General features: G+C 40.4%; 2 protein-coding genes across 9 annotated transcripts in view; one reads left to right on the top strand and one right to left on the bottom strand.

Moving 5' to 3' along the window:
• Positions 1–8,224, bottom strand: part of ddx61 (DEAD (Asp-Glu-Ala-Asp) box helicase 61) — a 30,994-nt gene extending 22,770 nt beyond the window's left edge. The window contains exons 1-2 of the transcript XR_005070512.1: positions 6,423–8,224; positions 5,667–5,787 (exon numbers count right to left, since the gene is read on the bottom strand). The gene's annotated coding sequence lies outside the window, so the exon portion shown is untranslated. The remainder of the gene's footprint in view (positions 1–5,666; positions 5,788–6,422) is intronic.
• Positions 8,225–10,299: 2,075 nt separating this feature from the next.
• cblc (Cbl proto-oncogene C, E3 ubiquitin protein ligase) lies at positions 10,300–27,426 on the top strand. Of its 8 annotated transcripts, none has more exons than XM_037073060.1 (15): positions 10,303–10,836; positions 12,198–12,453; positions 13,114–13,456; positions 18,752–18,898; positions 19,011–19,167; positions 19,876–19,997; positions 20,579–20,716; positions 20,828–20,915; positions 21,060–21,191; positions 23,543–23,728; positions 24,309–24,461; positions 24,664–24,719; positions 25,011–25,094; positions 25,206–25,261; positions 26,791–27,426. In XM_037073060.1, the coding sequence occupies exons 2-15, from the start codon at positions 12,444–12,446 to the stop codon at positions 26,919–26,921; spliced, it is 1,803 nt and encodes a 600-aa protein (XP_036928955.1). In that variant the 5' UTR covers positions 10,303–10,836; positions 12,198–12,443; the 3' UTR covers positions 26,922–27,426. The 8 variants fall into 8 exon arrangements, with proteins under 8 accessions (XP_036928957.1, XP_036928955.1, XP_036928954.1 ...); XM_037073059.1 differs by having other exon boundaries at positions 10,304–10,836; positions 13,097–13,456; XM_037073056.1 differs by having other exon boundaries at positions 10,304–10,836; positions 12,683–13,456.
• The last annotated feature ends 35 nt before the right edge of the window (positions 27,427–27,461 follow it).

Here is a 27,461-nt window from a genome sequence, read left to right as displayed (position 1 = left end):
GAGAGAAGGCAGCCTCATGCGGTATCCTTTTTGGTATGGGAGATGACATGATCAGACTGAAGGTCCTGTGGTCTGTGGACCAGCTGAGCATGAGGTGAGGTGTCAGTGTGCGTGTGCGCACGCGTGTGTGTGTGTGTGTGTGTGTGTGTGTGTGTGTGTGTGTGTGTGTGTGTGTGTGTGTGTGTGTGTGCATGCATGTATGAATAGTAAACAAAAGAGAAACAGGCACACAACGGTCCAGTTAACGAGAAATGACAGCTTTGGGCACATTGTCCTGTCTGGTGGGATAAAGATATTCATGGGGGAAATGTGTATGAGCAAACCTGGAGTGAGCAGTTTATTGTTTTGTGGGATCTGTTTTCTACATTCGTCATAAGGGTCAAATCTACAATAGTCTATATAGCTATTGTTGTACAAATTTAACCTTTATTTATTTAGGGGAGGTTTGCATTCGAGTAGGAAACACCCAGATCACATTCACACCTGAAAGCTGCCCAGTACAACCATCTGATCTGTTAGCCACTGAGCAGCTCCAGTGGTGCAGATGGGGTTAAGGGCATCTCATTGGTGGTAAGGTGGTTGGAGCGGGCACTGCTTTCACTTTCCCTACCCAGATTTAGTCAGGAATTTTAACCAGTGACCCTTCAGTTTCAAGCAACTATCGTTGTAACCTTTAGGCCAACACTGCCCCATTGTTCAGTGAGTTGAATTTGTGAAGCCACTCTGAAGCTCCTATATAAAAGCAACTATTTGTACCTGAGTTGAGCTCAGTGCATTAATCTGCAAATATCAGGTCATCAAGGTCTGCATAAATCTTGGGCTCAAAAGTGCATACTGTTCATAGTTAGGACTGACCCACGTTCACTCTTTCATACTAAAGTTGGACGGTGTTGGCTGACATTAAAACATGTGGGAGAATAACATTTCTCAAACTAGAATGTCACCCAGCAGAGCACATACCTCTGCAACAGTCCAACAGCCCTCCTTAATTCAATCAAGCCAAATTCAATATCAAACCTGATAGCCCTGATCACTCTAAATTTCAATCAACCCGTAACTGCTTGAGCTAACTGGTTCTAGAATCCACATCAAACTGAAGTCATATTAATGGAAGTTAATGGAAAGGGTGAACGCCTTATCACGTAACATCATGTAAGAGAGAAAAAAATTCCTCGATTCATCCTGTCCTCCATCTGGATCTGCACCAAAAGTTAACAGGATCTATTCTGTGCCAAGACCCATCCTCCATCCAAGTTTAAAGGAACTCTGTTCAGCAGTTTTTGTGTAGTCCTGTTGACAAACCAACCCACAAACAGACCTCAATGAAAACATAAGCTCCTTGATGAAGATCAGAAAGGATGGACTGTCGTGGAATGTGTAGGATGAATTCAAATTATTTTGGTGATCCCCTGACTTTCCATCACGCCAATTTTTTTTTTTTTTTTCATCAAAACATTTGGGTAGTTGTGGTTCAGGAGGTCGAGTGGGTCGCCCACTCAATCGATCCCAAGCTCCTACCCCACGTCAGTATGTCGTTGGGCAAGACACTAAGTGTCAACTTCTCTTGACTGACGGGCAAGAAACTTGTGTGGCAGCTCTTTTGCTATCAGTGTGTGAGTGTGTGTGAATGAGGGGCCTGCTGTAAACCAAGTCCATTTACCATCTTACTTTAGTCTATGACCAAATCAAAAATGTAAAAGAATAATTAAATAATGTGGCCAACACACCAGGTCAACATGGTAAACATTACCTACTAAAAGTACAAAAACAGAGCACATGAACAATTATTACCTCCTAGAGTAACCTTTTGTGCCGTAGTCTGTCTTCAGACATTGGGCTGTCTGAAAATGACATTTGTTTAAGCCCAATAGGAGAATTATCTAGTGTGTGGACTCTTGCTTTAACTTCTGACATCTGCCCCTCTCAAGTTTCTTGTGTATTTTTTGAATGAGCGCACAACTGCAAGCCTTTTACCCACAAAACATCATGACCTGCGCGCTGTCATTGGGCTCATGTTACCATGATGATGTTAGCATTCAGTTCAAAGCGTCACTCTGGCTGTGCATAACCTCACAGTCACTGGTGTGTCTGTAGACCTTTAGTCATTTTTTTGTTTTTGTATTTTTCTTCAAAAAGAAAGAAGAAGAGGTTGAAGTTTTATATCTGTTTTTTGGTACATGTCCAGAATGAAAATACTGTCAAAGAATCAATTTAAACCCTACACTATTCTTTTTTTTGTACAGTTTTTTTGATGGACAAACATTACTACTACATGTCACAGTAATCTGAAATGATCTAGGTCAGTAGGTAAAATGATGACCCAGTAAATATGTAAAATGTTTTTGCCAGGCTCTTCACTAAATAGTGTTAGTGTGCAGTTAAACACACTGACTGACTGGAAGCATGTAGAAATTCACTTGTAGCAGCTGAACACACACATTACAAGTAAGAATGACTGTGTGTGTGAGTGACACATAAATGGAGAGAGAGAGAGAGAGAGAGAGAGAGAGAGAGAGAGAGAGAGAGAGAGAGCGAGAGAGATGAAGCTGATAGAAAGAAAGCGGTAAATGAGGAAGTGAGGAGCGGATGTTTGGGTTTTTTGAGCCCATTCATTTAAAAACACAGTGAAGAAAAAGAGAGAGACAGAACCACCTGAGAATAAACCGCAATCGTGTTTAAAAACTGAGCACTCACTGGTTTTCCCGAAACTAAAGGGGCTCAGAGACGCTGAGAACCGAGGATGAGCGACGAATTGACGTCAGCAGGCGCATGCTCGACAACATCAGTCACATTATGCATACACGCATGTACGCACACATACACTCATATACATAAAAAACAGTGTGAAAAAGATAGGGGGGCCGAGAATGTTTCTTTCTGCAGAATTCACACAGAGTTTTAAACAACCACAAAGCAACAAGGAGGCACTACACACACACTCGCCACAGTATTGACTTTATTACAAAGGGGCTAGACTTTGTGAAACGGTTCTGCACTACAGCCTTGTTATAACCGCCAATGAGAAAATGTTTATATCATTTATTTATTTCAGATTTGTGTCTGCCCTGTAAATTCCGATAACATACGATGCTCCAGTGGGGAGTGTCTAATTGTATTAATGCAGCAAGGGAAGAAATAAAATCAGACTATTGTGCAGCAGTGTTAAAGACGCCACATGGCCTGAAAAATATGCAGATTCATACCTTTGTCAGTATTAAAAATGAAGAGTCAACATATATTACTTTCACCTTCTTTACTCATCACTGTGTGTCAATAACTGATGCATCTGAGTGATTGCGAGGATACAGGGACACTGAACAGCTGTGACATGTCACGGGACTTATGGCTCGTCTAAATGTTGGTCATCACGAGTTTTTTGTCAAGTGGATGCAAATGTTGCTGATACTTTTTGAAACCACAACATCAAAGCGCCGTTTAATTCTTGGACATGCTGTGTTTTCAGTCACATGATTGTGTGTGTGTGTGTGTGTTTTCTTGTATCAGTTAGACATTACAGTTAGTGTGTGGGTGGGTTTAAGTAACCATGCGTTAAAGTTTAATATTTGCATTCATGTGGTCTTGAAAACTCCTCCAGAGTCTTGTGTACAGTATTTTCATCCCTAACCCCTAACCCCCCCAACCATCCTACGCCCTAAGATGCAAGTCGACTTAAAATTATAGTTTGTTCAAGACACACACTAACACACATGCACATGCAATGTCTATTTAATCAAACAGCAAAGGTTTCCAGGTGAATCATTTCTAATCTAGCCTAAACCAGTTTTCCTCATAGGAAGTGAAACAACAGTAAAGAATTTAACTTGTACCTGTACAGTATGCAGAACCAGGTGAGTCACAGAGATTATAACAAATAAACTCAGACGGCACAAGCATCTCACAAACCACATCCAGGTTATGCAACGCAAAGCGCTTTGTTTATGAGGTCAGACCCGTCACTCGCTGAGACTAGCGTTGTTTGGATCCGACCCAATGAGTCACTTGTATTCACTTGTTATCTCAGCAAAGGAGGTTATGTTTTCAGTTTGGTTTGTTCTTTTTGTCTGTCTGTTTGTCAGGATTACAGAAAACCTGCTGCTCCGTTATTCACGCTAAGTTCGAGCTTAAGAAGAACCTATGAAGTTTTGGGGAAGATCCGAATCACAGGGCGCTTTCATTAACATGGCCAATTAGGGCATTTGGCTGAGGTAGAATAACTGCCTTACACTATGAAATCCATGACATGGTAGTAAAGTAGAACACTAAGGGACAGTGTATTCATGGGAAAACCCGGAAAACTTCAAGAGAGCTGAAGGATCACAGGAACAAGCTATAATTCTGGCTGTGAAGTTTGCGCTTGCAGATTTGCATGTTATAGGGGAGCATACTACTAGCCTTGGCACAGGTCTGATCACATCTTCATTTTTCATATTTGGAACAGCTTCCCCTGAAAAGATAGTTTACAGTCTGTCATTGACTGGCAAGATGCTATGGTACAGACTAAAATGTCACTGGACTATTTCATGCAGGACATTGTAACATGCCACTGTCCGCAAATTGTGATGCTTCAGTCTCAGTCACTGGGACATGGGGAATTTGCTTTTTCTACAAGACATAATATTTGCTGTATCAAAGGCTTATTGGTTCATGCCAATCCATCCCAATTTGAGAATGCAGCTCCAGAGACACTTACCACATGCATGAATCGGCATGCCAGCACACATTGTGTGTGAAAGTTAGCTGAAATACTGTACAGAACTTTCTGTGCTAAAACAACATTTACATTTGATATACTTTTCCATTTTATGTTACTGAAGGTTAAAGGTGTGATGTAAAATTTTGGGTTCAAAACATTCAAAGATTAACAACATTTTTTTTTACGTTTATGTATTGTGTTGGAGGGATAGCTACAGAAGTTAGCATGCTAACCAACTAGCCAAAAATATTTATTAGCTGATAACAAATGCCTGTTTTTTAATACAGCGGCTTGCTGCGTGGTTTAATGAGCTACAGTGCTAGCAGCAGCTACAGTTAGCAGCAGTTAGGCTGGTGATATGATTCCCAATATATGTTTGGACTATGAATTTGACTATGAATTGGCCTCATCTCCAATAATGCATGTTTAAATCTACAACAAGGAACTTTCATTATTTGGTGATTCCGGCAGCCTTAAGCTGATGACTGTGAGACAAAGTAAACTTTGTTTAAGTGCCATATGGTACAGCAGACTACAAAGCAGCTCTTTCATCAGCAATAAACAATATGCATCCAGTTTAGACCTTGAAATCTGTGAAACATTAGCTTTAAACCATGTGCAACTTTTACATTTTGCAGGTTTGCAACCAGTGCATCACCACTTCAAAGAAGAATCTTGTGCACATTTAACTAAAACTATTAATCTCTGGCTCATGACGTACAGTGGGTCAACATGAGTTGGGAAATCTCACGAATACTTGAATGTGTTAAGAGTTCAAATGTGTGAACTATTCCAAGTTTCACCTGTCAACGCAGCCCGGCATGTAACGATTTTGAAGCTATGCAAGGCAGATAAATCGCAGTAATCTTCTGAGTTTACTTAAGGCATCAGTGGCTGGGATATGTGAGAGGTGATTAAATTATACACCAAGAAGAGCGATGACCTAATTTACAACCCCAAACACCCAACATACGTGTCTCCATCTTCATCTTGTCGTGTGGCCAGAGCGATGCCCGCCAGCAGGTTTTCAGTCTGATGGACCAGAGGGTGGCTCGGCTCTGGGACGGGGGGCAAACAGTAGACTGGGAAGGGACCTGAGGAGGACAGAGGCATAGAGAGACACAAGTGGGAGGTAGAGAGGGAAAGAAAATGATTTAGATGCATGGAAAATGAAAAGGCTGGCATGGCAAACAAGTCTTTGTCTATGTGTGTGTGTGTGTGCATGCATCCTATTTAGTTATGAGTGAGCTAGCTTTGTCAGTGCAGGAGACTGAGAGAATGGCTGCAGAATTGCTGACTGGGCATTTGATCTCATTCATTCAATAGAGAAACTTCAACATGAACTGCAACTCCACTGTCATTTCTTACATCGGTCACACACTAATGACTTAAGATATCGAGAAAGGGGGAGGGTGTGCTGAACTGTACTGCTGTAGTAAAAAAAAAAAAAAAAAAAAAAAGTTTAACATTGCTCAAGAGGTATCATTTAAAGAGCCCCTGTGTTTTTGTCTTTGAGCCGATAACTGTCTCTAATTCTTACCAATCACCATGTATGCATGCAAACGTCACCTGTTGCTTACAAAATAAGAGATTCCTTGGGGAACAGAAAGTCAAATCCATCAGATGTGAACTTTATAAGAAAAAATCACTGCATAAATCTGCAGTTTAACAAAGTTCAGGCATTATTCTTGTTTAGGGGCTTAACAATGTTCAAACCATGAACGCTTACCGTAATCAAAGGGGTGCAAAACGCGTATGGGAAAACCATTTGGGCTGTGTGCTGCCTCTTCATTCCGCCTGGGAGTCACCGGTGCCGCGCTGACTCTGCTTTCATCCGTGGCTCGACCGGGAAAACTTTCCCTGGATGTTAAGTCCGCTCCGACCGCGGAGGAGCAGCGGTCCTCAGTCTGCGCTGGAGCCGGTGACTGCCTTTGGCTCTCCGGTTCGACGTGAAACCGGCGTTTCCTAAAAGGAAGCTTGGAGGAGGATCTGTCCGCTGATCGTTTGCGAGATGCGCCGGTTTCTGAGCCGGGCAGAGCGCCCCTGACCGGGCAGCGTATCTCCAGAGTGTCCGTCCCTGTGCTCGCAGGAGGCGCAGGTGAGCCGCCCGTCACACGAGCGTCCCCGGCGCGACCTTTGCAGTCCGGAGGAGTCCCCGGGCCGGCGCTCCCACGCTCTCGGTGAGTGGTGCGCAGATCCAGCGGCGCCGTGGCAACCGACTGCTGGTCACCGTTCATGGTCATGATCCTCGGCATCAACCGGGGGACGAGGCGCTCAGGAGCCGAAGAAGTCTCAGGTGCGCGTAAAAGGAAACCTCCAGACGTTCAGTGACAGCTCGGAGGGGGATCAGTCCATCCAGAGTGTCCACTAGTGCGCAACAATTCCCATCCCCGTGAGATCAGTTGGGAAGCGATCAAAACATCACCCTGTTTCCCCTTCTGTGTCACTTGTGTGTTTCAGATAACGCGTTCGAACTCATTGACTCGGAGGACATTAAAAAAGCCATTCATGTTCGAGGAAGAGCCAGCAGAGGTTCGGTGAGGATGATGTGCGTCCTTGCCACCTATGGTAACGACTGCAGGTACACTGCAGCTGCGCCAGCGCTCACACACTGACACTTGGTGCTTTCCTCTTTAAACCGAAACAACGCGACCGAGTTTTGTCAAATTATACCGAGTGAGGGAAGAGCAGACAAAACACTTCTTTGAATTCACAATAATTTCTGCATTTCCGACTTCTCTGACATCTGTCTGTTTTGCATGAGAGTTCAAAACATCTCACGCTGAATTTCTCAAGAAGTTCAAAGAGGAAAGACGGGTCGATGCTTTTGTCGGTTCGACTGTTTGGGGCTGTGCGAAAACAGAAAAACAGGACTAAATCTGAACTTAAGCTGTTGACACTGACAACACGAAGTCAGTCTTTTTCTGATTTTCACTGTGCTTTTCTTTTTCTTACTGTTTGATTACATTTGGTCTGGCAAGCCCTCCTATTTCCAAACTTGGAGCAGTTTATGTGTAGTTTCATGCAGCATGAAGAGAACGGTTCATGCAGAAAGACAACAATCCCTTCTTTTAAAAAAAAAAAAAAAAAAAAAAAAAAAAAAGTGCATATCTTTCCTTTATTCTTAAAGCCTAACAGCTGTCCCACCTCATAGATCAGAGGGGGCTCTGGACTTGGAACATGCTATGTGAAGAATTATATACTTTGATTGCAAAATTAGGTGAATCACCATATTTATAACCGTTTCTGAGATGACTTCCTTTTCGAACTTTTCTGTTCTCTCTTAATGATGTCATGGAAGGGATTTTTTTTTTTTTTTTTAATGTTATTTTGATCACATGCTTCAGTGCCTCAGGTCAGCAGTCATAATGCTGATCTTCACATCAAAAACTATTTTTGTAGATCTTATTACAGTTTGTACATATTGTCGGTGCCTTTAACAAGGCTTACGAGTGGAGTCGATGCCCCGGAGCTGTCCGCTGCTCCCTCATACTTGCTGTGGGGTGGCCCGAACGGAGAAAATGAATTTCCCTATGGGGATCGATACAAATATAGAATGAATCAACTTTATAACAGACAATATTGTCCCAGTTGGGGTACACTACAGCTGCTTGTATTCCTCTGCAATCACGGCTTTCTGTTAAAGTCAGAAATGTGAAATTGTGAACTGAAAACATTATGAATCAACAATATATGGAGGCTCAGGCAAGCCTAAAGCTCAGCCTAAGACTTTGCAAGTTCACATCCGCAATGTCAGTCAGATCGTTTATGTGTTTGTTCTTCTGTTACCCTAAGTTGGTGATATGTGACCTGGCAGGAGACTCAGAGCTAAACTCCTTTAAAGCGGAATGAGGAAGAACTGAAAGAGAAGATACTAAGAATCTGACTGACTGTCTGAGTGATCGGTTGATGCTGTGGCACTGTTGCCCTGCATGTGGCCACATTACCTGATCAAAACCACACACACAAGCCATAAATGTGTGTGGACAATTGTGCATATATATGCACACACACACAAACAGAGATCACACCTCATCTCCTTGACTTTAATCTTATCCTGCTCCACCCTCAGACCAGGCTCTGGTTACCAGGGTCAATTTGGGACTTTCCTCTTTCCACTGAAGTGTGGAGCTGGCAACAGAAAGTCAAGCTTGGTGTCTAAAGTCCCTAAAAGACCCTAGCACTACACGAACATGTCTGCAGCTGTCAAGGCACTCAACCATTATGGTCTCCTCTAACATTAGGTATCACTGTGTATGGAAAAACACAGGCCTACCTCTGTTACAGCCAGTCTGAACCTGAACACATGCCTGACGGAGCTTAACGAAAGCTGAATGAGGGAAACATTAACTGAGGGGTTAGCAACCTATAAGAGCACACACTTGAATGCAAAGAGAAAATTTACTATAACCTTTTAATATTTGGGGGCCTGGTATTCTGAGACACTGCTGCATGATCACTGCAGAGAGCCGTCATCAGTAGCACAGATATCCAGATAGCCAATGAAATGAGGCCCCCTTGTGTCAACAGAGCAAAGGTGCAACCATATTGGTCAAATAATGACCAAGGGAATCTCTCTGAGAGGGAACAAGCAGTTGGAAAGTACAGTACAAACTATTTCTGTCTTTGGCTGCTGAGTAAGTGGCTTTGATATGTGTCTTTTGCACCACGTCGCAGCATGCATGTCTGGAAGAAGTGAAGAATCATATGGTTTTAAAGGATTTATAAACTATATGTGTAAAACTCTGCAGGTAAAGTAAAAACAGCTGGGGAGTGACATGCAATGGTTTACAATAATGAGCTTTCAACACTAACTTGGTAAAGCAGTTGTCTCAATCAGTGTCTCCCTCTTGTGGAGGGCAACATCCCTGACAAATGCATCTTTTTCGCAAGGTATTTAGAAGTAGATAATTTGCCCACTGGAATAGTGAAAACACATGATGACTGCATAAATAAAACAAATTCAGGGCACAAAATATGCTGTTATATTGAAATTATTATGTCTGTCATATACAATTATTTTGAAATATGTCATATCAAAGGTTTAGGAAGTGTTTTAATCACATTTATCTTCTAAGTTTATAAATGAATTATTCAGGTTTATGTAAGTGAAGGGTGTAAGTGTTGATTACCAGCGGCTGCCAGCGATGGAGTGTGACTGTGTACATTTTCTATGTACTCTACTTGAGTATAGTATAGCAGTATTGAACGTTACCTCCTCCATTTCATGCTACTTTATACTACTCCACTTTAAGAGGCAATTGTTTACTATGTACTCCACTACATTTAAGCAATACGTTCAGTTGTTAGTTACTTCACACAGCAGTACCTTTTTAAATGAATTTATTTTTATGTGCAATCAGACAAGAAAAACACTGATTCTAATAATCTGAAAACCAATAATATATGTAATTTAAAGTTTAATTTTCTTAGATTTATTGCCAGAAAATTATTTTGACACTCATTATTAATAATAATAATAATAATAATAATAATAATATATGTAATTTGCACATTAATGCATAAACAAATAAAGCTAATTTAAAAAAAATTAAAATGTACGTTGATTTAGAAATGTCTATAATGGTACTACATCATGAGTTGCCAACTTTTACTTAAGTAACTCAGTAAAACTGACTTTTACTTGTAACCTGACTTGTATTTCTACACCATGCTACTACTTTTTTCTTCTGGAGGCTAATGGAGACCATTTATATTTAATTTATTAAAAGTCTGATGGAACAAACTAACAAACAGCTAGCGGTTAGCTGCATGTTAGCGTTAGCATGCTAACATGCTCTAATAAAACGTCCTGGAATCTAATGCACTGATTTTAGTTTTAGCCGGCTGGTAATGTTAGCTTAAATGTAGCCATGGTAACCATCTGCCATAGTTAAGCTGGCGCATTAGCTCAGAGACTAGCTAATTAGCACACGTGTAAGGTTTACAAGAGGATTCTACAAATGTCATTAGTTAAATTACAAGGTAATTTAAGATATATTGGACTGCTAAAGACTGTGACCTGAGGATGGCGCCACAGGAATACTTAGGTAAGTAGGCCCACCTGGAGGATTAAGATGTCTGAGACCTGCTGGAGAGAGGCACCATGCTGATGTTGAGGGAGAAGAGACACCCAGCTACAAGTATGAGGGCCAGTGACACCCAATTTAAATTTTCTTCTGAGATTACATAGTTTTGACCCAATCATGAAATACAGAAGCTAGTTAATAGCTAATTATCGTAGTGAGTGATTAGTCATTTAACAAGCCTCATACAGGCTACTGTGGAATGCTGAGCAACCATTTTGATATTAAAAAGTTGTACTGGTTTTATTCAAGTTATCAGAAATGTTTAAATTTAGTTTTTCCAGCCCTTTTAAATGTGAGAATTTGCTGCTTTTCTTGTGTTTTTCTGTGCTAGCATGATTGTAAACACATTATCATGATGATATTTGCTAATTAGCTGTGAGAGAATGTTACTAGGTACAGTTATTCAAGTCCTGTTGGTAACTTTCAGGTCTTTCCATGCTGTACTCCTTTATACTCTATTCTAGGGTTAGTGTAAGTGTTAGAATCACATTTTGTGAGTGAATTAGTGTGGCCTAACCTTTCATTTTACATGTGTTGACTACTTCAGTTAGCCTGCTAGTTACTTTGCAGATTCCTATAATGAATACAGATAATAATCAAATGATCACCAACACACTCTGGTGTAAGCAGACCAAGTTTCATAATAGCCTAATCATTATTCTGAAATGGGTCAATCTACATCATCATCAGTGCTTGAAGTACATTGTGCTGCAAGTTGTTTTGTGCTTCCCCTCAAGTTAAATTGTATATCTACACTGTTATATTGGTACTTTAGTTAAGGATAAGGATTGACTACTTTTTCTGCGTCTGGTGGTCAGCACCAAACACAACACAAAGTACATCGACAGCTGTTGGAAATGTCCTTAGTTTCTCAGGTATTTGATTATGAAGCAAAATATCAGGTAGAACGATTTCTTACCAGGTTAATGCCCCCAAAAAGGAAAAGTTTGGGAATCATCAAAGTTAACACAAAAGCCATCTTGGAGGGAACGCAATTGCATGTATCAAGTTTAATGATGTGCTTTTGTCAAAACCACGCACAACCTCATGGTGGCGCCGCAGGAAAAACTTGTGGGGGGTGCATAGTCATTATGTTTCATCCTGGAAATGAAATGCTGACTAAATCTGTTTTGATAACCATTGCTCTGTGCTCACAGTCAGGTGAGGGTGACTGCTTTTTATATCTCATGTGGAGATGTTTGTGGAGCTGTTGAGCTTTGACCCCTGAGTTGAACGCACTTCCTGTTCGTGAGAAGTCTACCTGTGTGGATACTAAGAATGACTCAAGTCTTGTTCTCTGCTTTCATTCTTGGTAAATGTTTGGTTCTTAGTCCACACCTCTCTCTCTCTCTCTCTCTCTTTTCCTCTCTCTCTCTTCCTCTCTCTCTCTCTCTGCTTGCCTGCCTGAGCAATAGAGCAAAGAAAACAAACCTGTTTGGCTGGCTGCAACCAGGAAACCAATCAGAGGGTGCACCAAAAGGAGTGTAAAAGAGAGAGAGAGAGAGAGAGAGAGCCAGAGCGACATCAAGAGAGAGAGACAAAGAAGAAAACCACAGCTCCTCAGCCAATGACAGAGAACATGTTTCCGCTGTGCTGTGAGTTGACGTCTCAGCTCTGCTGACCCTGACAATGTGGGACTGCTGTGCTGCTGGGATGTGCGCATGAATATTGGTAAGCATGCTAAATAGGGGGCAAGAAAGACTCAGTGCATTCAGGTGGAGAGAGATTTCAAAAGTTGGAACTATTTCAAGGGGCTAAGTATCAGTCTCAAACCCTCCCTACGTTTGTTTTCTCATAGTTGGTCTCTTGTGTTGTATGGCGTTGTTGTGGATGTTTTAAACAAAACAGGCTTTGTGTAACATCTTTTTATTTTTGTATTTTTTTTTGTATTTTTCTGAAGATCTGACAGACGAATGAGAAGCTATAAACAAACAGGATTGGCTGCTTTGGAAGGAAATGCGTAGCTTCAAGGGCATTTTAAGTGATGCCGTAATTGAACATGCTATCCACTGTTGGATAATGTAGTGCTTTTGGATTATCACTAGGTGGATTAAAGGGTGATGCTGTTTGGGGGTGGATAAGATGTGTGCTTTTCAGATGAAGCAGGGAACTCACAAAAATCATTTTAAGGACAAAAGTCTTATACACTCAAAAACTTGAGCCGGTATGAACAGCAGCTCCTATTTCTGCTTTTGAATCTCTCAAAAAAACCAGCACGCCCATTATTATCTATTGTCACGCCCCCATACAGACACACACACAGACTTGACATTAAAAGGTGGTTTTGCAATACACAACACTTCCAAACACACAGCGAAATTATGGCGGCAGCACTTTCAGGAGCCTCCCAGGCCCCTACCAGTGGAGACCGGCGGCTGGTGGACAAGGCCCTCAAAAAACTGGAAAAGCTTCACGAGCTGTGCAGAAACCCCCGGCTGGGCCTGAGGAACAGTCCCCCATACCTGCCAGAGCTGGTAACTGAGTCGACAGCGCTGCTCATACAGGTTTGGGAGCCCTATCGAGGCTCAAGGCTTACGGGCGGCAAGGTTCCCCGGGGAGACGAGGCCAAGTACCTGAGGGTCCATGTCAGAAACCTGATGGATAAGACCGACAGGGCCGTGCTGCTGTTTAAAGAGGGACGGGAGAAGATATTCGAGGAGACGTCCAGCTACAGGTAGGAGCATCTCTGGCTGGCATCTATGTCCATACACACAAGAGAAGCACGTGTTAGCGGGACAGTTTGGTTGTAAATATTGCTTTAAAGACCATCTTTAGCATCTGTGTTCTGAGAAACATTACATCTTTGTTAAAAAAACAACAACAACAAAAAAACATTTGTATGGGTATTTCATTCAATGTTTCATTCATTCAGTCATGGTCAGTTATTTTAATAGGGACAGCGAATCAAGCCTTTGTCCTGTGTCTTGTTTAAATATTTCATGTCATGTAGGCCTACTTTGACATGTTCCTCATTTTTGAGTGCACATTTTTTTTAAATCAGAAAATGAATCAGCACCAATTTTGACCATTTATCCAACTGAAAATGCCAAAATATGCTTGTTATAGCTTTTTGAATTTGAGAAATTGCTGTTGTGGTACTTGAAAATCTTTAGGTCATTTGGAAAAAGGACATCACCTCAGGCTCTCAGAACTCATAATGGCCATTTTTTAATTATTTCTGACACTAAGTAATTGGCTGATTCATCTAACAGATAATCTAGAGATTAATTGCTATAAATGCTTATCATATTTTTCTACTTTTAAAGCGTTGGGCCCTGTGAATAAAAATGAAAAACACAACATATTCACCCCTATTGTACGGCAGCGGCCAGTTTGAATGAAAGTATATTTCAAGTGCTCACAGCAATAAAACATTATGAGTAATATACTCACCATCAAAACAACTTTCAAGAGACAGTGTCTCTGTATTTGGGATAGTCTGCAGATCACAATGATTTAATAGGGACTCAATAATTCCAATGAAAGGTGTTTGCAGCAATATCCGTGGATTATTCAGCATAATGGGGGAGATATACCATTCGTTTCCAGATATGTCCGATTTCAATTTCTGTTGAATCTTTTTAAATTATGTGAGCAGCACAAATTAAATGAAAATTGAAAAAAAATGTCCGAGACCTCACAACCTGACAAAAAAACAAAATTATCTGCATCGCAGTATCGCCCGAGGTAACCGACCTTTAAGCCATTTCTATTTTGACCCAACCAGATCATGTTTATCAGACAAATTGCTCTCGGTAACCCCACTGTAAGACAAATGAACTGACCGGGGGGGGTATGAAGGAGGCCACACATCCCTCAAATCTTTACCCAGTACCATGGGACTGGGCCCTGAGCTCTTCATGAATCCCAAAATAGCCTTCTTTGTTTACATAACTGGATGAGAGAGTTCTAACTTAATACTTTTAACTTATGATGGAGGCTTTGACCCCTCTTTCAACGCTAAATTAAATTCTGAAATAAGTATTTTAAACCATCAGCCGAAGACGCAATAATGTAAAATAACTTTTGCGGTTCCTACAGGTCAAATATACACTTCATTGTACACCAAAATAAAAACAGTGACGGCACTTTGTAAGTTAGCTTGTAAGCTGTTTGGCCAAAGTAGATATTTTGGAGCTGCTATAAAAAGAGTGACTTTTGTATTTGGAGTTCAGGCTGCGGTCCCTTCTGCTGTTGGGACTACTAATGATGAAGGTGGAAAAAGGGGCCAAACCTGCATCTTTGTGATGCTAATGTGTCGGAACTTGGCAAAATAAATTACAACATCAGTATGTGAGGAGCTTGGGAGAGAGATTGGCCTTGAATGGATGTTTTCTTAGTGTATGCCCAAACAGTTGTATCCACGGGGCATACATAGATATCCTCTTCTGTATTTACTGCAAATGTACACAACATAGTAAAGCATTTTGCCTTGTGATAAAGAGCAGCAGCTAAAGCTTCTACCGCTCCTGAACAGTTTTCAATCTTTACTTTTCTTCATTTCAATCAAATGAGGGCTAGCTGAATGCTAAAATAGTAATCTCTATCTATCTATCTATCTATCTATCTATCTATCTATCTATCTATCTATCTATCTATCTATCTATCTATCTATCTATCTATCTATCTATCTATCTATCTATCTATCTATCTATCTATCCATCCATTCATCCATCCATCCAACATGTGCGTGTGTGTGGGGTAACTACCATAGACTCAATTTTGGTTATTTCTCCAGGTGTTCATATGTCTGTCTGCCTGTCTGTCTGCTGGCAGATATTTGTCAGCCTGACAGCTTCACAACTGTGTAAGATACAGTCACGAAACTTGACAGGTGTGCCGCATTCAAAGTTTCCAGACCCATGAGCACGGAATACTAATGAAATAATAAAGTAATTACTCATGAGTATTTATGTATGTCGGAATGCGAACATTTTGATGGGCATCACAGCAGGTGCCATGGCCCCCCTCAAAAAAATCAGGTTTCAGTCACATCCTCATCTCTATTTTTGTTAACGTTTTACAAAATGTGTTTGCAGATGAAATATTGCACACCGTGTTGGAAATATGTACTGATAATTTTATGAGACATTACTTAATATATTGTTCGATATATGACAGTCGCAAAAAGTATTCCTTCTCCTCTGCTGTACAGTTTCTGCTGACTGTATGTAAATTGTTACAGACGCCATTGTTTTATTTCAGCGGAAACTGAAAATCAAATGAGGTGGGCCTCATTTGAAGATTTGTTACATCATTTTTAAGAATCCTTTGCACAGATAAGATAAACAGCTGGCCTTTTCACCACAGCCAGATATGCATGGGCAGTCATCTGGCAAATTCACACAGTGTCATGTGGCTTAGATGTCAGGATAAATTGTGTTAATATCCTTTTTTTGGTGTTTTTTTACAATGCCAAAATGTCAGGCCAGTAAGCTGCAGATCCTCCGTCCACTTCTAATAACACTGACTGTAGGATGGTCAGAATAATATCCCTCCCCACAGTAAGTGAAATTTGTGCCCGACTATCATGTGAGGCTAAAAACAGAACTGAGATAAGACTGAAAGGTGAAGGCGACAGAAACAGGCAGTGGAAGGTTTAACGGATGGAAGATTATTGACTGTGACACAGCTTTGGCCTCCTCTGACTGGAATTTAAGAAACATATGCAAAATGTGCCAACTCAGTTACGCATGCAACAAAACTAATGAGCAGAAACAATAGAAGAAGAACACTGTGTAACTCTATATGTGGTATGTATTAAATACATCAATTGTGTAACAAAGTTTAACTGTTCAGGAGGACAATGCAGCTTTTCAAAGGTTGTATCTTCTTGCAGGCCAATGTCCGATATCTCTGCTGCTCACAATATTGCAGCCATTTATGTCCAGAAAACATTTGCATTGGTGTGTTCAGTGTAGATTTCCCCACCACTCGTATTTCTTTTGTCATGATATTTTTATATACATGGGGCCAGCCAGCACGAGAGATGTGGCTTACACATTTCCTCTTACCTTACTTTCACCAAACGACACCAAGGAGGTTTTTCTTTTCCTCATTGATGTGGAGTCTTTGACCCACACCAGCAAAAATCCCTTTAAATGAATGCTGGATGCCTGGACTGATCTGTGGGAGACTTTCTAGAGTTGCATCAAAAATATCAAAGAAAAACTATGTTGCAATAGTGATGAATTAATATGATATTAGACTAGAATTGTGACACAAGTACACTGTTTCAGAATCAGTAGATATACGAATATACGATTTTAACTGCGTTTGTACTATAGCCGTGGTCAGACTGTATTTTGTGTATTTTGAAATGAGTCAAAAAATCTAGATAGGCCAGCAACTTTCAATTATTTTCTTTGACGATTAATCAGTTAGTGAAAAGTGTTGATCAAAAAGTCAAAGAGTACGCCCTCAGCATTTGGTCCACAACACAAATATATTCAGTTGATTGTCATAGAGGAGTGAAGAAACAATATTCACATTTGAGAAGCCTGACTCAGAGGAATACTCGACTAAGATTAATCGACCAAATACCAAAATATTCTGTGATTAATTTAGTAGATGACATTTCATCGATGAATCATTGAAGCCCCGAATAAAAATGGCTTATTTATAATAAACAGTACAGAAAAGTATATTGCAGCATGCTTCGTCTGTTTTGTTCATCAACATTTCACAGTCCTCCTTCACCGAAAACCTGTATTTTGTTTATTGTTACTTAACCTGGAAGGTTGACCTTCACTGGGTAGAGTGGACTTTTCTGTGAAGTACAAAACATATGTGTAGAGGTTAGTTATTGTTATAGTTATTGAGTTATTGAACTAAAAGGATTTTTAATATGCCAGCAGAGTATTTTTATTTGCATTACATCAATGTCTCTAAGGGATGTTTAGATGTTTCAAAGACTAAATGATACATTATTACCTCTTAACAGTTTTCATCATACAAAAATGTTATTGTTGAGAAATGTTTCTTTCTAATGTCGAGGTAGTTTTAAACAGTTTTGAGTGAGATCAGCTGTTGAAGTAAGTTAAAAAGCCAACACAAAAGTTGACATTTGTACTCCTTTGATAAATTACTATTTTAATGTGTTACTGACCCCAGAAGACACATAGAAAGAGAATATACTCTATTAAAGTCTGTCCTGAAGTGACACACTGCCCACTGGAACACTTTGTGGTATATACAGTTGAGCATGCAGCAGTCAGCATCCTGTTTGCTAGCTGGACTACCTGTTGTGTTTGCGCGTGTGTGTATGTGTGTGTGTGTGTGTGTGTGTGTGTGTGTGTGTGTGTGTGTGTGTGTGTGTGTGTGTGTGTGTGTGTGTGTGTGTGTGTATCTATGGAAAGTACGCGCAGTGCTTGTTTTTAACTGAAACAAAGTGGTAGAATATCAAATGTAGTTGCACATGGTAGTCGTATAGTGAGAGTGATGTTTACTCAAACAAGAAGGTGTTGTAGTATTAAATCTTAACTTATTCCGCTTAAATTCTACACAAACCATTTATAGCTATTGTCTATGCATAGCCAACTCACTGCTGAGCTGTGTCCACACCTATTATTTCACAGACCTACACTGCAAGTTAGAGTCTTAACATTTAAATTTCATTAGTGATACATTACATAAAACACAAGGCCCACTAGTAGAAAGCAATAGCACCATTAGATAAAGGTCCCTGGTCTTGTTGCTTTGCCTTGAGGTCCCCTGGAGCTTTAAGAATATTATAAGGAGGCGTGTGAGATGAGGGTTATCAATTTGAGGCAAAACTGAGTTACTGGCTCAAAAGATGGTTTTATATATTTGTATGAGCGCACAAACTGTTATCCAAAGCAATCTTTCACTGTGTAGTTTTATGTATATTTTAAACTCCACTGGGTCAGAACACATTGTCATTTATGAGCAACCTGTGCCTGTTTCTATTTCTGCAACCACAGCCGAGAGTCTGCTTTTTCATTCTCAGGAGGAACTTGACCAAGCTGTCCTTGCTGTTCAGCCACATGCTCTGGGAGTTGAAGGCTATGTTTCCGGGGGGAGATTTCCAGGGTGACACCTACAGGGTGACCAAGAAAGAGGCAGAGGAGTTTTGGGGACATTCATTTGGCAACAAGTGAGTGCTGGAAATCTAAATGACTCAAGGAATGCCTCTTTTTGTTTTCTTCTGCTGTTATGTGTGTCGAGTCTGTCAACATTTATTGCATGCTAATGATGTGTTATGACAGGTGTATAGTGCAGTGGAATACTTTCAAAGAGCAGCTGCAAACTGTACATGCATTTGAGGAAGGGATGGAATCCATGGCACTGAAGTCAACTATAGATCTCACCTGTAATGACCACATCTCTGTGTTTGAATTTGACATCTTCACTAGACTGTTTCAGGTAAGTATGTTTCCTTAAAGGTTATATATGGTTAAAACAAAAGTAATAGCTCAACTTTTTTGGTCAATACGCTTGCCGTCTTGCCAAGAATTAAATGAGTAGGTGGATACAACTCTCACATCTCTGCATTACAGCAGGTGGTTGGCTTATCTTAGCATAAAGACTGAAAACAAGAAGAAACAACTAGCCAAGCTCAGTCTAAAGGGAACAAAAAAACATATGTAATCTTGTTTAATCAGGATACATGCCAAAGTGTAAAAGCAACAAGTTGTGGTTAACTGGGGATATATAAGAAACCATGTACTGAGTGGGCACAATGATTTCCTGGTCTCTTCACTGGTTGCCTCTCAATCTCACACTGATGGCAAGTCTCCAGGAAGTTACTCCCCCCAACCAAGATATAGAACCACAACTTGTCGTTTTTACACTTCAGGTTGTTGCCTTTATAGAGACAAGATGTGTTAATTAGCAACTTACGGAGAGAGCTGGGCTACCTGTTTCTCCCTGTCCGCAGTCTTTATGCTAAGCTAAGCTAACTTGCTGCTGGCTGTAGCTTGTACAGAAATGAGAGAGGTATCTTTCTATTTAGAGTGGCTCTTTAGATGACAGCCAATAGCACATTTTTCACAAAATGTTGAACTGTTCCTTTAATGATGAGGCATGATGAACATGTGTATACATCCTAAGTCTCCTCTCCTCTTATTTAAGCCCTGGAGGTCACTCATTCGGAACTGGAACCAGCTAGCAGTGACTCATCCAGGCTACATGGCATTTCTTACCTATGATCAGGTTATAGCTCGTCTGGAACACTACCTGCACAGACCTGGGAGGTGAGGAACTGACTGCGGCACTTCTCAGAAAAGCAAACTGAGGGAGTGTTGAGTGCTCGAGTTAAATCAAATCGGCAAATGATCTCAGCTGTAAGAAATTAGGTCCTTGAAGCAACACAGAACCACAGCACTGCAAAAACTTCCAGTACCTTTCTATTCATCATGAAAAGTAAAAAAAATCAGGAGCAAATTACATTTTAATCTATTTTGAAGTACCTTCTCTTTATTACCCTCTTGTGTTTTGGGCACACTTTTCATGGCACATTAAATTTAAGATTTCCAGCTTTCCATCCAGCTTTCGAGAGGTTATGTTCTTGTTATGTTAAGTGCAGCTTAATTAATATTATGGCTTTCTTAAGAATGAGAGGAATTTTATTGGAAGGACTTTCTCCATCCATCCATCCATCCATCCATCCATCCATCCATCCATCTATTTATCTATCTGTCTCAGTTACAGAGAATAGAGAAACAAATACAGACCAAGGCAACTGGACACAGATCAAACTGTGAACTGTAATGTCAATTGTTGATGTTCTGTCTTATCAACAAATGTTATTTAAAAGGCTCTCTTTCCCTCACAGCTATATCTTTCGTTTGAGCTGCACAAGAATGGGCCAGTGGGCTATCGGCCATGTGACCACTGAAGGTAGCATCGTCCAGACCATTCCCCAGAATACACCTCTCTACCAGGCACTCATTCAGGGCTTCAAGGAAGGCTGGTTAGGCGAAACACACACATAACACACACAAACATACACGTACAGGTCTCAGGTTTATTATTTTTCTTTGTGTCGTTTCTTTCTAAGAGCTGTGTGTTACTGTGCCTGCAGCTACCTTTACCCAGATGGCCGTGATGTGAACCCCGACCTGACCAGCTTGTGTGAACCGGCCCAGAGGGGCAAAGTCAAAGTTACCGAAGTAAATGATGCACTTTACACCTTGTTATCAATTTATCAAACTGCCAGCAGCGTCCTGAGGCTAGACAAAAGACAAAATATAGATAATATCCTGAGATGTTGTCTTATTGTTTTCTGTCTGTCTACCCAATGTAATCCCCAATAGGAGCAGTATGAGCTCTACTGTGAAATCGGCAGCACCTTCCAGCTGTGTAAGATCTGTGCAGAGAGGGATAAGGACACTCGTATCCAGCCCTGTGGGCATCTCCTGTGCCAACCCTGCCTCACGGGCTGGCAGGTATGAACCCCCATCCACTAACTCATTGTAGCCTGCTGTGCAGTATATCCATCTTAAAAAAAAAACATGTTAAATACTGGCATGTAACAGTGTGTTCAGTGGAGTGTAACAGTCTGGGTTGACTAGACTAGATTTATTTTTGTAAGCCAGCTTGTAGATCGGCGTCTCCATGGTCTGGTTTTGGTTAAAGCCCCACATTACTGTAACAATGCTGGTTATTTGAATGTGGTTTGGGGTTGATGCGAAAAATATACTCTGTGTTCAACAAAGTATGTGAGGTATATTTACATGTAATGATATATACTGTATGTATATATATACAGTATATATATACAGTATATATATATATATGCATGACTTTTTGTTGAATTGCCCCAAAAATATCTTTACTGTGCAACATGTTCTAATAAATAGCCTTGCTAAAATATTTTGAGCTAAGGCTAATTCTGTAACGTGACTTCCATGTTAGTCATGCATTTTAATACCAAGATATTCCTCTTTGAAGTTTGTGTGAAACTATTACACTGCTTCTTAATGGTATGAGAGCAGTTTCCTCTCCTACTTCCGTTTTTATTGTGTAGTCACAGCGTATCAGTCGGCCGTGTTGAACCTTACAACCCTTTAAGAAATATTTAGTACACAATTGTGCTTGTGAATTAGGTCACATGTCATCCACCAATGTGTTAAATCTAGAGTTCTCTCAGGCTACAACAAAAGCTGTTGAATACGCACTTAAAGGGGAACACTTGCATTGTGGGTAATGAAGGTGCCAGGTTCTATAAAAGGTTGTTATTGACAGTTTAAAAACAAATGATCAAAAGTCACACACCAGAACCAGATATATCACCTTTTTTCCCACATTTTCTTCTTCCCTTTTCTATTCTGGTGTTTACATTACCTTGCATTACCTGACATCGCTGGACATAATTTATCAGATTACATGCAGCTTCCTCTGGTTCATACTAATTTTTCAAATATGCAGCAGCAATCCCCAAGATTTAAAAACACACTTCAATGTGTGAAATCAGTGGAGTTTGTCTTTAAACCCTCTCAAACCAGAGCAAATTGTTTGAAAACTCACTGGAGAGACAAGCATGAAGCTCAGTTCAGTGGGTTAAAAAAGAAAATTGGTGTGAAATGAACCATAGATATCAGTGACAGATGCTTTCCATATGTAAAGTGACAACTGTAAAATTGAAGACAGGGAATATAATGGGACTTGAAGCCCGAACACATCATTTAAATATCAAAGATGGCCAGAATATCACACGGTGGTCATTCATTAAAATCAATTACATTAGCCCGTTTTAGATGGCACACAAAGGCCAAAAGTTTGTCTGTAATTCAAAAAAAGTTGTCAGCATGTAGTCAGTGTGTAGACAGTGTGTCCCGTGTGCGCTTTCATGCTCCTCAGGGGCTCCCCCGACTTCCTACTTCCTCTTTCAATCATGACTTAGAAAATAACCAATCAGAATTAAAGCTGCAGCTGGCTTAGTTTCACACTCCACCACTGTATCTTTCAGTCTGCCAGCCAGTAACTTTCCCATCTGTTCAGGAGGTCTTCAAGTTTTCGCTAAAGTGCAGAGTAGCAAGTCCTGACATTTGGCTCAAGACTTCCTGTGTGAGCTAAAGTTCACATCCTCCTGTAACTGTATCAGTCATACTCTCTTTGAAGAGCGAGAGAGAGAGAGAGAGAGAGGATGCACACAGGAAAAGAAAATTAGATGAGCTTTGTGGACGTTGGACAACAAAGGAAAAGTTGTAAACTTGTCTAGATTGCGGTGAAGTTTTCACTACAATATAATTACTTTGATGAGTGTAAAGAAAAGAACAGGCAGTTAAACCTTTGATGTAACAAAAGCATAAGCACACACTGAATACCAAATAGTCTTATTTACTTTTATGTCATGAGTCAAAGGCTGGGCATACAAAAGAGTTTTAAATAAGTAATACTTGTTTGAGGGGTTGCAGGGTTGCAACCTGTAAAATATGTAAGGGCAGCAATCTAAAAATCTTTAAGTGACCCAGTCTGCAAAAATGATCTGTGGTCACAGGATAAAAAAAATGCAAAATGCATGATATGAGCATAAAAAAACCTGGAGACACTTGAAGCCTGTATGCTGTATGCTTTGAAAGAAAAAGTCAAATGTTGCAGCAATCTGGTTTGCATTTATAGAACACCACAATCTACTGTGACCGTTAAACGTTGTACTTTCCACTACCTTGATCTTTTGAAAAAGTGCGACATATTCCACTGCACACAGTTCAAAAGGCATGAAGTCAATGGGCGACTACCGTTTTTTTAATGTTTCCATTACTCTGCCCATGACCTGTCATCGATAATTATCTAGCAGAAGTCAGCTGGCCACACCTGCCCATACTGTCGCTGCGACATCAGAGGAACGGAAACGATCCTCATCGAGCCCTATCTACCAGACAGCGGCCAGTGGGGGGAGGAGGAGTGTGAGGACGATGCAGAAGATGACACCCATGAGGACATTGAACTGGTGGTAAAGGAAATGGCTGCCCTGAGGAAGGTGCGTGAATACATTATGTAAACAAATACATTAATTAAGTTGATGGCAGTGTAGGCCTGACAACCAAACTGGTCCAGACTTGAATAGCTCAACAATTATCAGATGGATTGCCATGAAATTTGGTGGAGCTAGGAGGATTATTTTTCATCAAGCACCACCAAATGTAGTCCAATGTACTCTTGAAAATATAACTAGAACTTAGTATGTTGACATTGGCATTTGGTTGAAATCACGCCTATGTGAAGCCTCATGATTATGTGGTATGTTGACTCTTAGTGTTGTTTCTATGTGCTTTAAACTCATTCAGTCTATTGTACCCCTACAAATTAGCAGGGATTACTGTATATGCATTACTGTCTGGGCACCTTGGCAGTTTTGTTTATACAGCCCACTATTACAAATCACAATTTGTCTCAAGGGCCTATTGGATCTGTACACCACATAGTAGCCTCCATCCTCTGACTCTCTCCTCATCCCTCCCTCGAGTTTCCTCCTGTGGCTTTAAAACAATGCTTGCCAGTGAAGAAGAAACAATTGTTAAAATAATATCCCACTGACTGCCTACACTTTCTGTCAGCAGTTCTCGAGTTTGGACTACCAGGTTCCCAGCTCCCACCACACCGGTCCACCTCTGCCTCCTAAGAACAGCACTGCACCACGCTGTCCATCTCCATTTAGCCAATCCCAGACATCAGAAACCAAGACGCTGGCCAAACACTCCCACTCCCGTTCAGTAGGTTCCCACTGACACTCGAGCTATTTACATATTGTTGGTGTGATGTGTTAATTTTCTCCATCCTCACAGACACTCCACTCTGAGGAATGGTAATTCATGCACAGTACCGCAGAGACTCACCAGCTATATTGTGTGAGAGTGTTGTGGAGTGTGTTGTGGTTGATGCCTGCACGGAGTTTGTGACATTTTATCTCTTCAGCAGGCTCACGGTGGTAATGAAGCACAGAGAAGAAACAATAACAAGCACATAAACAGGTGAGACACAGTTTATAAGGAAGCAGTGATGGGGGAAATGCTGTAGAAACATTCTTGAGTCGAAGTGTTAGCGTTCTTTTTCAGGTGACTACTTGTTACCTAGATAAAGATCTTGACACTTGTGCAGGAAGTTGTGCATTTAGCTTTTTCTTTCCTTCATTGCCACTAGCCTCTGTTGGTGTGGTTGCTAGTCATGTTTTATCTCACGTGAATGAGAACAAGATCTGTGCATTAACATCTACTTAAAAATTGGGATTATGAATGTGTTGTGTCGGTTTCCAATGTCTTTAGGCATCAGGGGGAGGAGTCACACAGCAGCGAGGATGAGCATTCCGGTGGGTTGAGACTGCCTCAGCGACACCCGCTCTCCCTCAGGTGAGCGGCAGCAGTCTCATTTCAGAGTATTTGCAATAAACCAATATTTTTCACCTTCTTGTTGATTAAGTTGTTGTTTTGCAACTAATTTCATGCTCGGTTTTTAAACAGTGCTGAATTCCTAATGGACTCAACAGTTTCTGCTTCCTCTCAGAAGAGTGTTGACAGTAAGTTATTGCGTGTTATAAGCTTGTGTCCTCAACTGTAAGTGAGATTATTCCACATTATGTGGAGGGTATTATCCAAAAAAAAAAAAAATTCAAAACAGTTTCTGTCACACCTCCCTTTGGAGGTAGACATTTCAACCTCCCAAAATTGGTAACATTGTATCAAGAGATGAGAATACTGACTACAATTAACAATCCAGCCAAAGGTTCTTATTGAACTAACATTATCTAGACTATGAATTCCATGTTTTTCTTGGTGTTTTCACACACAGAAAGGCACGTATGCTGTATACGCTTAAACTACAGAGCAAGACAGGCTTCTTCATATGTTGACCGTGACTAATGTCTTAACTTAATCAAGACTGTTTTTCTTTGTCTTCCTTTTCCAGTCAGACCTGCGTGTCTTGTACTTACAACTCTACTTTATTGTTCACAAATGAATCATAATCATACTCTTTTCACGGCAGACATTTTGACGTCATTGCAGAAAAGCGCAAGTGAAACTGTTAACATTAATGACGACTCAGTTCCAGCAGTTATTGCAACGCATCGCAGAATTTAAGCACCTTTGTTTTAAAATGTTAAAATGTTTCAGTCCATTCATCTTTGCAACAATAGGGTACTCCTTGATTTGAGAAAGACTTATGCAAGCACTCAGCCTTAAAGAACAAGCTTTTGCCAGAACAAGCCAGAAATGAAAATTCAGTCATTATCTACTCAGCCTCATGTCAATAAAAAGTCAGGTCAGTTCTCATAGTCCACAAGACATTTCTGGAGTTTCACAGCGAAACAGAGTTGCAGCATTCTCCTAAACAACTGTAGTAGATGGGGACTGGCTTTAAAACGTTAAAAAAAATAAAATAAAAAATAAAAAAAATAACATCATTGAGCTTAATTCATGTTTCTGGAAGCTGAAAGATCCCACTTCGATTAGAAATGACAATATCTACCTCCTCAACACAGGTGAATGCTAATGCTTTGCACCTACAGTGAAGATTCTGGCTTTTTTTTCTAGAGAGATAGATGAGACCAGACAAGCTTTATCAACCATTTTATGTTTTTGTGTCTTGTTTCTTCAGTTGTTTTTCTGTTTTAAGGGGAAAAGTCCCCATCTATACCTGTTGTTTAGGAGAATGTGGTGCCGCTGTTTTGCTGTAAAACTCCAGAAATATTTTGTGCACCATATAAATTTACTTGACTTTCCGTCGGCATGGAGAGTAGCAGATAATGACGGAATCTGTTTTTTCTGGGTGAACTAATCCTTTAAGTTTTACTTCTGCACATCACTAGCAAACTTAATACCCAAAACTTTATTGGTAACCTACAGTCTAATACAAGTCTCATGCTAGATTTCATCACTTCTTCTGAAAAGTTGATATATCTCACTTTAAAATCAAATGTCATTGTTCAACAGCAGAGCCGGAGGTTGTGAAAGATGATTTCTTTGCATTTTCGGCCTCCTTAGACTTTTTAATTTCTCATGTGAATTCTACATCCCAGTAAGACTTCTTTTTTGTGTTTGTGTGTAGGCTCAGCAGCATGGCTCGGACCCTCCAGCCCTGTCAAATACAGACAAAGACAAAAGGAGGAAAGAAGAGCAGCAGAGTTTAGAAAAGACAAATGTGGCCTGGCAGAGATGACGAGAACAATGTCGTCCTGACAGAACCTAGCAATCGAAAGACTGCAGATAAAGTGAGAAATACATGTCAACTAGAATATGTTAAATCCACAAACCAGGCTTCAGTGAATGTAAAAATAGTTTTTGGTGTCATGTTTAACTTTAATTGTGACTGCTGCGCTGCTGAAGTCAAGATGAGTGGGTGGGACTGGCACGAAAATGGCTGAGCGAGGCCTCCTACTGTTCAATAATCACACTTCCATTACCTCCGCAGCAGGTTCAGTACTGATTCTTAAATACTGTATTGTCTCACACACTGTCTTCTTCATAATTAAAGCCTTTACTCAGCTTTCATGGAATAATAGAAAGGTTTTATATTTCAAAGGGTAGTTAAATGGGCAAATGAAAGGGGAAATGGGAGGAACTGTGAGAGAGATAATAGAAATGTGCTACCTTGTCACTTAATCCATACTGCAAGTTTGTTCTTAATATGTAATGTGGGTAAAAAAAAATGTAAAATGTAAACAAATAAAGCCTTTAACTGTTACATGCTTGAGCTTCTCATTAGTTTTATTTGGTGGG

The sequence above is a fragment of the Acanthopagrus latus genome, chromosome 17 (assembly GCF_904848185.1).
Source record: "Acanthopagrus latus isolate v.2019 chromosome 17, fAcaLat1.1, whole genome shotgun sequence".
NCBI lineage: Eukaryota > Metazoa > Chordata > Actinopteri > Spariformes > Sparidae > Acanthopagrus > Acanthopagrus latus.
This window is presented reverse-complemented; position numbering and strand designations above follow the sequence as displayed.

Excerpts from the sequence above, each read along its gene's own strand:
- cblc (XM_037073060.1), top strand. Across the intron at positions 13,457-18,751 it reads GAGGAGACGTCCAGCTACAG|GAGGAACTTGACCAAGCTGT; the intron begins GTAGGAGCATCT and ends TTTCATTCTCAG. Across the intron at positions 21,192-23,542 it reads CCTGCCTCACGGGCTGGCAG|CAGAAGTCAGCTGGCCACAC; the intron begins GTATGAACCCCC and ends ATAATTATCTAG.